This window comes from Dreissena polymorpha, chromosome 2 (genome assembly GCF_020536995.1).
Source record: "Dreissena polymorpha isolate Duluth1 chromosome 2, UMN_Dpol_1.0, whole genome shotgun sequence".
NCBI classification, from domain to species: domain Eukaryota; kingdom Metazoa; phylum Mollusca; class Bivalvia; order Myida; family Dreissenidae; genus Dreissena; species Dreissena polymorpha.
In genome coordinates this window covers 10,689,689-10,704,470 of record NC_068356.1, presented here as the reverse complement: position 1 = coordinate 10,704,470, position 14,782 = coordinate 10,689,689, and the positions used below count along the sequence as shown (strand labels likewise).

Genomic DNA, 14,782 nt, shown 5'->3' with positions numbered 1-14,782 from the left:
ACAATACATATTTCATGATCAAAACACTCAACATACAGTCTCAAATTCTTGATCTTGATACCAAAGGGAATCTCTTTCAGAGAAGTCCTATGATTCACGATACTTTGCAATTCTAATAATTTGATCCCATCAGGCATTAATATTATTGCATTTATCTGCGCAAATTTTTTTAAGGCTGTATCATCTGAGCATTACAATATTATTAAACAAGCGTTCAACTTCATGTTAGAACCAAGTGTCATCAGTTTCTTGAAAATTGTAGCAACATGGACAATACTTGTGTTGGGTGTGTTGATTGGTCTGGATCATTCAAGAGGCAGCCAGATAGATTTGTAGTTGTTGAAATCTGCAATAAAGATTAAATTAATTAAAATCATTAAATCAAATACAGTTATGTATAATGTGTAAACATGTAAGTGTGAAAAGTGAACAATCAAATCAGTTGTAACATGCATGATTAATTTACATTGCATTTGGTGCAATCATATTTTACTGCAAACAAGTATATACAGTAGCTGTTGCACGTTTATACGTGGCCATAGACAACTTATAAATACAAGTTTGAATAGCATTAGAACAAAACATTATATTCTTATAGAGTTATTACCCTTAAAATCTCTGTAAAACAGATAATGACTTTTTATTCAATTTGATATAATTCATACTTCTATCCTAATAAAAATGGATTCATCATCATATAACTATTTGGCGACAGCTATATGGTTAAAAAGGTTTCCACTTGCGTGTTCATTTACAAATGCAAATAACATATCTCTTATGTTATATGGCATTTAAAAAATACCACGGTTTATAATTTTAATAAAACAACAATGCATATAATAGTTTAGTTCAAAATTTAAAAAAGCATTTTAAAAAATGCAGAACTTTGGAGAAAAACCTAGTCTCTTGGAAATAAGTTTCTAACAATTATATAGATACATATTTATTCTGTGAAACAAATAATGCATTTGGAAAGATTGAAATACAGCAATAAAACTATACATAATAAAGTTATTTAAATTAAATATAATAACAAACTAACATGGGATCTCCAAGTTACAGTATAAACCTGATTAAAACAAGGGCTGTTTGTAAAACATGCATGCCCCCCATATGGGCTGTCAGTTGTAGTGGCAGCCATTGTGTGACTTCATTTTTTGTCACTGTGACCTTGACCTTTAACCTAGTGACCTGAAAATTAATAGGGGTCATCTGCCACTCATGATCAATGTACCTATGAAGTTTCATGATCCTAGGCCTAATTATTCTTGAGTTATTATCCGGAAACCATTTTACTGTTTCGAGTCAATGTGACCTTGACCTTTGATCTAGTGACCTGAAAATTAATAGGGGTCATCTGCCAGTCATTATCAATGTTCCTATGAAGTTTCATGATCCTAGGCATAAACATTCTTGAGTTATCATCTGGAAACCATTTTACTGTTTGGAGTCACTGTGACCTTGACCTTTGACCAAGTGACCTGAAAATCAAGATGGGTCATCTGCCAGTCATGATCAATGTACCTATGAAGTTTCATGATCCTAGGCCTAAGCATTCTTGAGTTATCATCCGGAAACCATTTTACTATTTCGAGTCAATGTGACCTTGACCTTTGACCTAGTAACCTGAAAATCGATAGGGGTCATCTGCCACTCATGATCAATGTACCTATGAAGTTTCATGATCCTAGGCCTAAGCATTCTTGAGTTATCATCCGGAAACCATTTTACTATTTCAAGTCACTGTGACCTTGACCTTTGACCTAGTGACCTGAAAATTGATAGGGGTCATCTGCCAGTCATGATCAATGTACCTATGAAGTTTCATGATCCTAGGCCTAAGCATTCTTGAGTTATCATCTGGAAACCATTTTACCATTTTGAGTCACTGTGACCTTGACGTTTGACCTAGTGACCTGAAAATCAATAGAGGTCATCTGCCAGTCATGATCAATGTACCTACGGTGTTTCATGATCCTAGGCCTAAGCGTTCTTGAGTTATCATCCGGAAACCATCTGGTGGACGGACCGACCGACGGACGGACCAACCAACCAACATGTGCAAAACAATATACCCCCTCTTCTTCGAAGAGGAGCATAATAAATGAAGCGGCAATATTAATTGACATTAATAGACACCAAAAGCAAAACACATGCGTTTCTCAGAAGAGGTCTTCATAAAAGTTTTCAAGTGAGCGTCACTTAATTCAACCAGATACTAGGCCTGGGACTTAGATGTTTCGGATTTTATTTCAATCATGGCGTTTCAATTGTGTGCAATTATCAAAGGTTACAACAGCATTTTTAGGAATACTGGTAGGTCTTACACACGAAGTGTAAATAATATCAAGAGATTATCTGTCAAGAATACATTTTATGGCCATGTTGTGCCAATTATGTATGCTTTAATGTGCATGGCATTTACAGTCATTTGATAGTTGGACTACCAGATGTTTATGTAAAATTACAACTGGGATACCATGTATGTTGAGTATGAAATGGTATGGCTTATTCATTTTGCGACAACTCTTCATTGATTTAGATTTGGACAAATTAACATTTACCAACCATGTCAGCCTATTATATTTGGAATTTATATCTTTCTGTATTGTTATGACTGATGTCATCAGCAAAAAGATATACATGAGTGCTTATATAACTAATAATGTCATATAAAAAGGGATGCCGGATATACTAATGCGGAACTCCTACATGTAACATAACATACAAGTAAAGATAAAAATCAAAAAGTTATTTTTGTTCAATAATATCTGTATCAGGCTTTTTCTCAAATAATTTCAGATGTCAAAAATACGGCTTTCTTTCCAGACCATTATCTCATACATTTCAACACGTTTTGGAAACATACTTTCATTGATATACAATTGAATCACCATTATAACAAGAGCACCGCCTTGCGGGTGCAGACCGCTCATCTATTTTTCTTTTCAAGGTGAAGGGACCTATCTCAATACTTCAATCACAAAGTAGGGAGGGGTGGAGAGGGGTGTTTAGTGTGGGTGTGTGGTCATTTATTACATTACATTCCAAAAATAAGAAAAAAAAGTGCAAAAAAAAATAAAAATATGGGGGGGAGGGTATTCTTGGGTGGGATGGTTGAATGGTATTTCAAACATAAAATAATAAAAAAACTATTTTAGTTTTTTAACCATGTTTCAACAAAAAATGGGGGGGGGGCTGTGTGGGGGGGGGGGGGGGTATAGTGTGAGGGTGAAGTCATTAGATGATCTTTAAAAAAAAAAATAAAAAAAATTGGGGGGGGGGGGGGGATTATGGGGTTGGGGGGGCGTTTGGGATGGTTTGGGTGGAGTCTATTGTGGTATGTCAGGTAAGAGTTGTTATGTCAAAGTATCAATCAAATCTAATCATAAATAAAGAAGTTATGGCAATTTTAGTAAAATTTAAGAATTTGACCTTGATAGTCAAGGTCATTCAAAGGTCAAGGTAAAAATCAACTTGCCAGGTACAGTACCCTCATGATAGCATGAAAGTATTTGAAGTTTGAAAGCAATAGCCTTGATACTTTAGAAGTTAAGTGGATCAAAACACAAAATTTAACCATATATTCTAAGTTACTAAGTAAAAAAAGGGCCATTATTCTGTCAAAATGACAACCAGAGTTATGCAACTTGTCCTGTACTGTCCCCTTATGATAGTTTTCGAGTGTTCCAAGTATGAAAGCAATATCTATGATACTTTAGGAGTAAAGTGGACCAAAACACAAAACTTAAATCAAAGTTTCAATTTCTAAATATAAAGGGCCCATAATTCTGTCAAAATGCCAGTCAGAGTTACATAACTTTACCTGCACAGTCCCTTTACGATAGTTAGTAAGTGTTGCAACTATGAAAGCAATAGCTTTGATACTTTAGGAATAAAGTGGACCTAAACACAAAACGTAACCAAATTTTCAATTTTCTAAGTATAAAAAGGGCACATAATTCTGCCAAAATGCATGCCAGAGTTATCTAACTTAACCTGCCCAGTCCACTCATATAGTAAGTAAGTGTACCAAGTTTGAATGCAATAGCATTGATACTTTCTGAGAAAAGTGGACCTAAACACAAAACTTAACCCGACACCGACGCCAAGGTGATGACAATAACTCATTTTTTTTCCAAAAAATAGATGAGCTAAAAACCAATTTGTGACGGTGTGAAGAAATCCTAAGGAAGTTCAACATGTATTTGTAAATTATTCCTTCATATACTTTCTGTGTTTGATACGAAAATAGGACGTTATAAAATACGAAAGTTAAATCACCAGAACACTGACTATAAGCACAACATTACCAATATTTGGATCATTGCATTAGAACAGTCAATTAAAAGCATTGAGGGTTTAAGCCCATTTAAGGGCTAGCCAAACATCACTCTCACCCGAAAATTAATCACAAACCAAATGCACTTGTACAACGATTGTAATAAAAGGTACATATGCACTCAGACAATGAAAACAAAAATGAAAAACGTATATTGATAAATGCATACATAATTTAGTGTACTACAGTTCAAGTATCAGAGGCTAAGTTCAAAATAGTTTATCGATGCCTTGAGGACCTTAAGCTTTCCTTATTTTAAAGCATTATATTCAGTAAATAAAATCTTGGAGAGAAACGTCGATCAGTATTTTTGTATTGTATGTTTTTTTTGTTGGATTGGTTTGTTGCAAAGAAAGGAAGTAAATTATTTAAATTGATAATTGATTCACAAAAAAGCATTTAATTATTCAGGGTTGCAAATATTATTAATAGTTACTGGTTCAGACTGTTCAACAAGTACTGGAGTTTTAGGTTGATTATATTACAAGAAATAACAAAGCAAAGAGCCTTTTACCAGTCTTCTTTCAAGAGATGGGAGGACCTTAATTTGAGGGCTATCTATCTGAAAAACATAGCTTTGGCCCAACGTTATTGCAATACCGCTTCAATTCCATCTCTTTAAATGTTTTACCAACACAATTCAGAGTTACAGGTTTCTTTTTTGTGCAAACATTTTCACTGCTTAAGTTTTTAATTCATTATTTAAGAAAGTCAGATCATGGAGTCGATTACAGTCAAGTTCGTTTGGAGCACTTCTAATAACATTCTAAGCTAATTGCTGTGATATTTTCAGCATAAGCATCAAGGAATGCATATTTTAAAGACTGCAAATGTACATCAGACAATAAGCAATTAAACTTGTCTTAAAATCATCTAAATCAGAGCACCAGATTTTCCGGTATCATTTTTTTCTTTCCAGTTTCTATATTTTAAAATCCTGATTATTGGGGCATAAAAGCCATGAATTGTTCTTAAAAGGGCTCATCTAGTGAAACTTGTAGATTTTTTTACAAACATGATATATATTTAGAAACAAGACTTAGTGGATTCAGTGAAATGATGGGGCTCTTGTGTTAAGTGCGTGAAAATAATGAGCTGATAAACATTTTTAATTCAACAAGACAACAGCATAATCTGTTAATTAAAAATAGAATCACCTGATATGATAATATCCTGTCGACCACATGGCTGATTCCTTAACATGCTGTAGTGCTGAAGTGGTAAAAGTTTCTCTATAACCCATAGAGCTATACATTTTGAACTCCTGACCAGCCTTCCCAAGCTGGACAGTTTGAAGGGTAAAGGAAAACAATACAATTGCCTGATGCACTGGGCCAAAGAGTACAATGGTACAACGCTATTCACTGCAATGAAAGACAAAAATAGATCTTGGCATGTTGTTGCTCTGCCTGTGGCGTCCCCCAGGGCTGATAGAGTGCCAGACCCATTGCCTCGATTGAGCCCAGCCCAAGCTACCCAAGGTCAACCGGTTCCCATGCGACGAAACAAGCTATGGAGGCAGAAGGTATATGTGAGTGGCCAATAAAGAACCATAGCCAATTAAGAGTTCTTGTCTTTTGAATATTGATCAATGGAATATGGAAGGAATATACAACAAAAAGATTCCTTTCACTGATCGACAACATATACAACCTTGAAGTTGATGTAGAATGTATCAATGAAACTCATATAAGTCCAAACCATCCGTTCGCCATCAGAGGATACCAAACATTCAGGCTAGACAGAGAAAAAAGACAGAAAGGAGGATTGCTGATGGTCATAAGAAAAAATATCCCAGGACAAGAAAAACAAGACTATTGCCAAGCAATATATGTCCCCTACCGGCTCCACCATTGCCAGATTTTTTTTAATTTGTTGCCATAGCAACCAGAAATTTTGACGTAGGAACAAAATGAAATGACGTGCATAATGTCCATATTGCCATCTATCCATGTTTCAAGTTTTATGAAAAAATATGAAGAACTTTTAAAGTTTTCGCAGGATCCAGAAAAGTGTGACGGACTGACAGACAGACAGACAGACAAACAGACACACAGAGCACAAACCATAAGTACCCTCCGGTGACAAAAAGATAGTAACCAACAAGCTGAAATCCAAGGAGTCAACAAAGATCACAATAGACATGTATGTTATTACAATGTACATTATGCACTGCCCCCCTCCCCCTCCTCCAAAGATAAAGAACTTTCCCTGGCAGCACCTAGAAAACCTACCCACCAAAAACTGCTTGGTTGTTTGAGACTTTAGAGCCAAACAACATGTTCAAGATTGAAAGAGACAGATAAAAGAGGTGGAAGTTGGCAGAGTCACGCCCACATGGTTCAACGATCCAGAAGTCCTCCACCTCAGATTTCACCATTTCACTTGAATATCTCTCCAAGAAGACCACCCTAGTGTCTAGATGCTGAAGCATCATGTTCTTAAACTTCATTTGCGCATCACAAACGCAAATTACTAGTTGCAAGTGGCACTGAATGTTTTTGAGGACTGTTCAAAGAAGAAGCTCATCACCATCAATTCCATGAAGACCACATACACAATCTTAAGACTCTCCTTGAAAGATCTGCAGGCAAAGCTCAAGCTCTGCTGACAAATGCTGCAAGCCGAGAACACCCCCACAAACATACCTTTGCATGACCTTTGACAGACGACTAATCTTGAAACAGCACAGAGAAAGTCGAAGCTAGAACTGTTAGCACTCATAAAAATGCTAACCGGAAAACATTGGGGCAGATGCAGCAATCCTCAAAAAGATGATGTAGGTGGGCAATGGCAGACCAGTCCTTGAGTATGGAGGGATGGCATGTGGCACAGATAACAAAGTTGCATAACCAGGCGGCCAGAATAACCACTTGCGGTCAATCCCTATTGGAGAGCTGGAAACCATCACAGGCCTTGAGCCTATGGTAAACAGAAGAGACACCAAACTGCTCACCGATACAGCAAAGACAAAAGGACTGACACATCATCCCATGAAAGGAAGACTCAGCCAACCAGCAAATGAAAGACTGAAGATAGGAAGTTTCGTCCTTCAGACAGGGTTTTGGATAGGAAATGTCAAACTATGTTGGATTATGTTCCCAAAGAGATATTCCCCATTCCTTAGAAAACCATGATTGAGTGATGATAAAAGACCCCAGATACACAGCAGTGTTCCTGGAAGCTCTCAAAGCAATGCTGAAAAAGTAAATCTCCATGGAACACATCCACAACTGCCACCCAAAACACAACTGGACTCATGCCTTCACTGACGAGTCAGCTGAAGCTGTCAGAAGTGGTGGAACCGGAATCTACATCAGGTACCCAGGAGTAGGACAAGATCACATCTCAATCGCTATTGGCCTCTTTTCCACCAACTTCAAGACTGAAGCAGTAGTGTAAAACAGGTGCAGTCAAAGTTAAACACAGCCTTATCTTCTCCAAACCTGTTGTATTTTTCAGCGACGCAAAGTTGGTCCTGCATGCACACGAAACTGCCAATGAGAAAGAACTGAACCACCTATCGACTGCCTTGCCCTCACTACACAAAGCCCACACAGTCATGCAATAATGGGTCTCTTCTCACTGCAAAATACTTGGCAACCAAGCTGCAGTCACTCTGGCGAAGGAGGACACTACAAAAGAGCAGAATTACAGGTTAACCACCTTTAAAGAGGCCAAGACCATAATTAAGACAAAGCAACACGCCAAGTGGCAACAGAAGACAACACAATACAACAGAAACAAACCCTTCCATCTGCTCTCAAGATCTGAGAAGGCCCTTATATTCATGCTGGGGAAAGGCCACAACTGCATGAATCACCACCTGTTTACCAGGGTCAGGATTGGCTAGTCAGAACAGTGACCCTGTTAGACTGGCCGTATGATAAAAGAACACTGCAGTCCTTTCAACAACATAACCGCTTTAAGCACTAAATTTGGGCGGCGGAGACCATGATGAAAGATAAGCTCTACAGGAGTTTAGAGGACCTGCAGCACACAGCTACCTTTCCACAGGGGCCGATCTGTCTGCCTTAGTGATCGACAAGAAAAAGAGGAAGATAAAATCCTGTATACCTGAATCATTAGTCAGGGCAAAGGAACCATCAATACATTCCATGAAGGAAATAATGTGCATTTGAGGGTCTGTAAAAAACAAGAAACCGTCGGAGACAGGTGATGCTCCCCAAAGTATTTTTTGTCACAATATTGCACTATATATTCAGATAAAAGGAAACACCTTGAGGGCACAGTAGTTGGGGGTGGACAAGATTTTTTTTATAGAAAATTTCAAAGGACCATTACTCTGTGATAAATCATCCGACCAGAACGTGCTGATAATATGCACATCTCCTATTGGTAGTGAAGCTTCCCATAAAGTTTCATTGAATTCCGGTCATTAGTTGCTGAGAAATAGCCCGGACAAGAATTGCACTATATGTACAGTTAATGGAAAATTTCAAAGGGTCATAACTCTGCAAAAAATCATCCGACCAGAACGCGCTGATAATATGCACATCTCCTCTTGGTAGTGAAGCTTCCCATAAAGTTTCATTGAATTCCGGTCATTAGTTGCTGAAAAATAGCCCGGACAAAAATTGTGCACGGACAGACGGACAGACACACAGACGGATGGACGAACAGACGAAGCGGCGACAATATGCTCCCCCCAAAATTTTTTGGGGGAGCATAAAAACACTGAATTAAACTTGGTGGATTTTTTCCTATAAACATCTAATGCTATATAACTCCAGATGGCTCCTTTATCCAAAAAGCGAAGTATTGCTCAGCCTATATAGCAGAGCCACCATGATAATCCAGAAGAAGATCTTTAAAGATTAGCTAATGGTAACAAAGACAATGATTATCATATGAAGATATTTAGTCATTAAACAACATCTCTGTGAGTTCTATCATATGGCAGGCTTTAAGACCTGTTAATACTAGTTCAATCTTATTCGCCATATTTGGTATATAATAATATACAATTGCCTGATCTAATCAAAAGTATTATTAGTATCAATAGATATTGTTGAACCAGTCAAACTTGGTATTCAAAAGTATTTCTGCACAGCGAAGTGGTAGTAGAATAAAGGACAGCCATCGTATTAAGCGCTTCCACGCATGTGCTTCTCATGCACAAACACATTGAGATAAGACAGACATTTTAAGCTTGTATCAAACACATTTGTGTTTTTTTTTCAACTTTCAATTCTTTGTATAGATTATTCTATTTCTACAAGAAGAGAACATTTAGAAGAAAAATATAAATCCTTACAAATTACACGGCATTTTGCAAGGTCATGTAAGGCCCAGCAGAGTATATACTTACCACAACTTCAAATGATTGAAACTGCTTACTGGCCGATTTTTTTCCCCTGATTTCTAAAAGCTTTCCTCCTCAAATTCAATGAGCCTATAGTAGTATATATCCCACGCTCAAAATCTTATCTGAACCAATGATTGTATGTCAGTCGTAAAGCCAAAGGTAATTTGACACTTGGGAAACACTGCACATTTTATGATACATGATCAGGGGAATTAATTTCAACACATTTTTGATGAGAACGCTTTTGTCTGTCAAAAATATAGTGTTCTGCTTACAACATTAACCCCCTTGTTTTCAGCACATACAATATTTCCGTTGATGAAGACGTCTTGACGAAACATCTTTACAAATGATCTTACTTTTGCTGTATGTGGTGTCATGTTTTTGCTTAGAATTCTTCAATTTAAAGATTTCACAGTGTGATGACAAATTTCTTCAAAACTATTTGTATAACTTTGGGCGTTTTGGTGGTTTTTCTAATGTTTTTACCTAAAACAAGAGCTGTCACCATAGGATGACTTATGCCCCCTATAAACGCTTGATAGAAGTTATGAGCTTTTTTCGAAACCTAAACGTAGATTTCGAAACCTAAACGCGGACCCTGAGTTCAAGGTAAAGGTCACAGGGGTCAAAATTTGTGTGCGTATGGAAAGGCCTTGTCCATATACACATGCATACCAAATATGAAGGTTATATCTCAAGGGACATAGAAGTTATGAGCATTTTTCGAAACCTAAACGCAGATTTCGAAACCTAAACGCAGACCCTATCTTCAAGGTCAAGGTCACAGGGGTCAAAATTTTTGTGCGTATGGAAAGGCCTTGTCCATATACACATGCATAACAAATATGAAGGTTATATCTCAAGGGACAAAGAAGTTATAAGCATTTTTCGAAACCTAAACGCAGATTTCAAACCTAAACGCGGACCATAAGTTCAAGGTCAAGGTCACAGGGGTCAAAATTTTTGTGCGTATGGAAAGGCCTTGTCCATATACACATGCATACCAAATATGAAGGTTATATCTCAAGGGACATAGAAGTTATGAGCATTTTTTGAAACCTAAACACAGATTTCGAAACCTAAACGCGGACCCTTAGTTCAAGGTCAAGGTCACAGGGGTAAAAAATTTTGTGCGTATGGAAGGCCTTGTCCATATACACATGCATACCAAATATGAAGGTTATATCTCAAGGGACATAGAAGTTATGAGCATTTTTCAAAACCTAAACGCAGATTTCGAAACCTAAACCCGAACCCTAAGTTCAATGTCAAGGTCACAGGGGTCAAAATTTGTGTGCCTATGGAAAGGCCTTGTCCATATACACATGCATACCAAATATGAAGGTTATATCTCAAGGGACATAGAAGTTATGAGAATTTTTTGAAACCTAAACGCAGATTTCGAAACCTAAACGCGGACCCTAAGTTCAAGGTCAAGGTCACAGGGGTAAAAAATTGTGTGTGTATGGAAAGGCCTTGTCCATATACACATGCATACCAAATATGAAGGTTATATCTCAAAAGACATAGAGCATTTTTCGAAACCTAAACGCAAAGTGTGACGGAAAGACGGACGGACAGACAGACGGACAGTCCAATCACTATATGCCCCCTTTTCTTCGAAAGGGGGCATAAAAATGTTGAAATCCTTAACAAAATGGATCATGAAATATTTCAATTTAAGACGGAGTGCTGCATGAGCACAACTTGGCAACACACATGACATTAAATTTCATTATGCTTTGTTTCAATAATTGAAAATTGCCAAAAAAAACTTGTTTGTTCCAATACATAATACGATAATAATATGACAAAAATGTTAAGACTAACTACATGTTTTTTCTGGATCATGAAATCAACATACATCTGCGTTGTGAATTGAAAAAAACATTATTTTGTTTTGAAACAACGTCTTTCTGACAAATAACTGTTTGATGAATTACAGTTTGTATTAAAGCTTAAGTTATTTAATTGCATGCTAGTATCATAAAAGAATAATATTAGAATAACTAATTTTGTTTTGTAAAAATACAAAAATTTAAACAGGGGCATAATCCTGCTGAAAGGCTTAAAACTGTTTCAAGTCTTGAACAGTGACTGATTATAAAGACCCTTAACACATTGTTAAGCTTTATTTTGTTTTTTGTAGTGGATAAAGAGATACGAAGATGTTGCACGCAAACAATAACCTTAATTGTTTTTGTTTAACTAGAAATGTGTTTGTTAGAAACACTATGTCCCCTTCTGCGCCGCTTTGATTTTTTTATTTTTTTATTTTTGACCTTTGACCTTGAAGGATGACCTTGACCTTTCACCACTCAAAATGTGCAGCTCCATGAGATACACATGCACGCTTTTTCATTTTTTATTTTTTCCTTTGACCTTGAAGGATGACCCTGACCTTTCACCACTCAAAATGTGCAGCTCCATGAGATACACATGCATGCCAAATATCAAGTAGCTATCTTCAATATTGCAAAAGTTATGGCAAATGTTAAAGTTGGAGCAAACAAACACACAAACCAACCAACCAACCAACAGAAAGGGCAAAAACAATATGTCCCCCACTATAAGTGGTGGGGGACATAAAAAGAGCCATATACCTGCTACAGTCAGGTCAGAGTCTTTGGCATTATTAAATGACTTCACATGTCGATCCAAAAAAACTTGTTCAATTTCAATTGAATAAATGTACTTGTTACAGAGATTTGTTCATGTTGCACGTTATATTTAACCTAAATTTCATCTTGCATGCAAACCTTACCGCAATTTTAGAAGTATGAAAAGGGGGCATTATTCTGCTAAAAAGCTGGTCATAGTCTTGGTCAGTAAATGGTTAGAAGGACCCTTAACACAAGTGAAGTCTTAAATGTAGATAGAGATATTGAGCAGTTGCACCCAGACTTAACCCTGAAATGTTTATAATCACAATAGGGCATAATTCTGCGTAATTGCAAGTCAGTGTTATGGCCACAGGAGGGAAACCCATAGTATTTTTTTATTTATTTATGCTATAATATTTTAAAGCATATATATTAAAAATAATAATAATAATAATACTATGGGCTTCCCTCCTGTGGTTATGGCAAGTGACTTCAAACAATGACCTGGAAAACAGATGTGCAGTTTAAAGTTCTTGTGGTAGAAAAAATATATATGGAGATGGTGCATGTTGACCTTCACCAGAGCCTTAAGCAGACAGTGGTGCCTACAACGCCGCCCAAATTGGGAGAGTAAAACAGCTTAGACCTTTGCGCAAATAGACGAGCTTAAACAGTAGATTGTATAGGCAAGTATAGGTTGTTAGAAAAACATGTCTGATTCGATAAGTAGAGTTTGAGATCATACATGTATCATGCCTTACTGTTTATAATTAAAGAGCATCCACTTTCACACTATGGTATTGTATTTAAATATGTTACCTTCTCGCTGTTCTCCATCGAGTTCCACATCTTTCAGTTTGCCACATGATGAAAGGACAAACTCACAAAAAGATTTCTCCTGTTCAGGTGCAGCTGGACTTTCCTTGAAACTTATGTAACATTCCTTGAATCCTGCTACATGTAATGACTGCACATTTGAGGCGATCACAGGCCAGATGCTGTGCACATCTCTTATGTTGTTGCCATTGATGTTAACATGACTCATAAGGAGAGATACACATTTACCCTCCTGTTCACTGGCAATATATTCTTTATAACCAGAGAGGATGGTCTCCTGATAAGTAGTGCGATTGAAGTCTGGGCGATCACTAAGTTTGTCCATCAAAACTAACAGTTTGTTCGCTGCCAAGATGTTCAGTCCGCATAGAAATATGCAGACATGTGATACATGAAGATACGTGGCATCGGGATTGCTCTCAACATATCCGGATATGACACAATCAATTATGTCTGGATTGCAGTCAATATGATATGCAGTTAAGAAATACTGCAGACTTTTGTTACCAAAAGTGTACAAACTACCTGTAGAACTATGATTTTCAAACACTTCTAGAGAAAAACAGTTCCACAATGTTATTTCCCTCAACGCAGAACACGTTTCCCTATTATAAGGGAACAGCAATTTACAAGCAGCTTCTGAAAACTTCTTTAAGTTTTCAATGTATGGCATGTTGAAACAACCAGCTACACCGTTAGCCTTTTTACATATGCTATCAATCACCCTGGTGCAAAGTTTACACAAGGACAATCCTTTCGAATTTTCATCCATCCTCATGGTTACCCACGTACAGATAACAATTGTGTACAGCAGCGGGGAAGATGACATTGATTTCAGGTTACCCTTTTCAATAAATTTTTCGAAGGCATTCACTATTTTATCAAGATCTTCGTTTGCACTAAAAAAGCTCTTCAGTAGCTTAACATTAAATGTACATGGATCGCAAATCCCCTCGATCTCTAACAGAATGTCAATTTTATAATCAATCATACATGCATCCACCAGTTCCACTGAGCGAGAAGTTGTAAGAAGAGTAAAATTGCCATTCTGTAATTCTAACATATAAGGCTCAGCTTGGTTATTACCATGACGGGCAACCCATTCATCAAGATCATCTAGAACTACAAGGCACATTTCCGTCTTTATTATGTGTTCAACAAGTTGTAAAGCATTGTCTCGTTCATCTTCCAAATAAATTTGATCAATTAGCTGTGTTTTAATCATTTGCATAATATTTCTTTCTTCTCCAATTTTGCTTAAATTGATGAAAAAAATAAATTTGAAATTACTGATGGTTGCCGAATCATCAAACACTGCATCCGAAGAAGGCTGATCGCTGTTGGCCCAATCATGAACTAACTTAGCTACAAACATAGACTTTCCGCAACCAGGTTTGCCTTGTATGTGAATACGTCGATTTAAAATATTACCTGACAGTGTGTAAAATAAGTTTGTGTAACTTTTTACTTGTTCCTGTTTCAAGTGCGTGGCATCTGTCTTTACATCGTTTTTGTATATTGTTTGCCTTGTATATATGTCTCTTATATCCTTCACAAGACTCTGATCCAAAATTGAAACAGGTATAATGCTGATGTTATCATTGTAAAGTTTCCCCAAACGTCCAATAAGATCTGAAATAATAATACAACTTTAGAAAAAATCATGTC

General features: G+C 36.9%; 1 protein-coding gene across 1 annotated transcript; it reads right to left on the bottom strand.

Moving 5' to 3' along the window:
• Positions 1 to 210: 210 nt before the first annotated feature.
• LOC127865905 (uncharacterized) lies at positions 211 to 14,249 on the bottom strand. The gene is made up of 2 exons (XM_052405967.1): positions 13,097 to 14,249; positions 211 to 346 (listed from the first exon to the last, which is right to left on the bottom strand). Exons 1-2 carry the CDS (start codon positions 14,247 to 14,249, stop codon positions 306 to 308), a joined length of 1,194 nt encoding a protein of 397 aa, XP_052261927.1. The 3' UTR covers positions 211 to 305.
• Between the last annotated feature and the right edge of the window lie 533 nt (positions 14,250 to 14,782).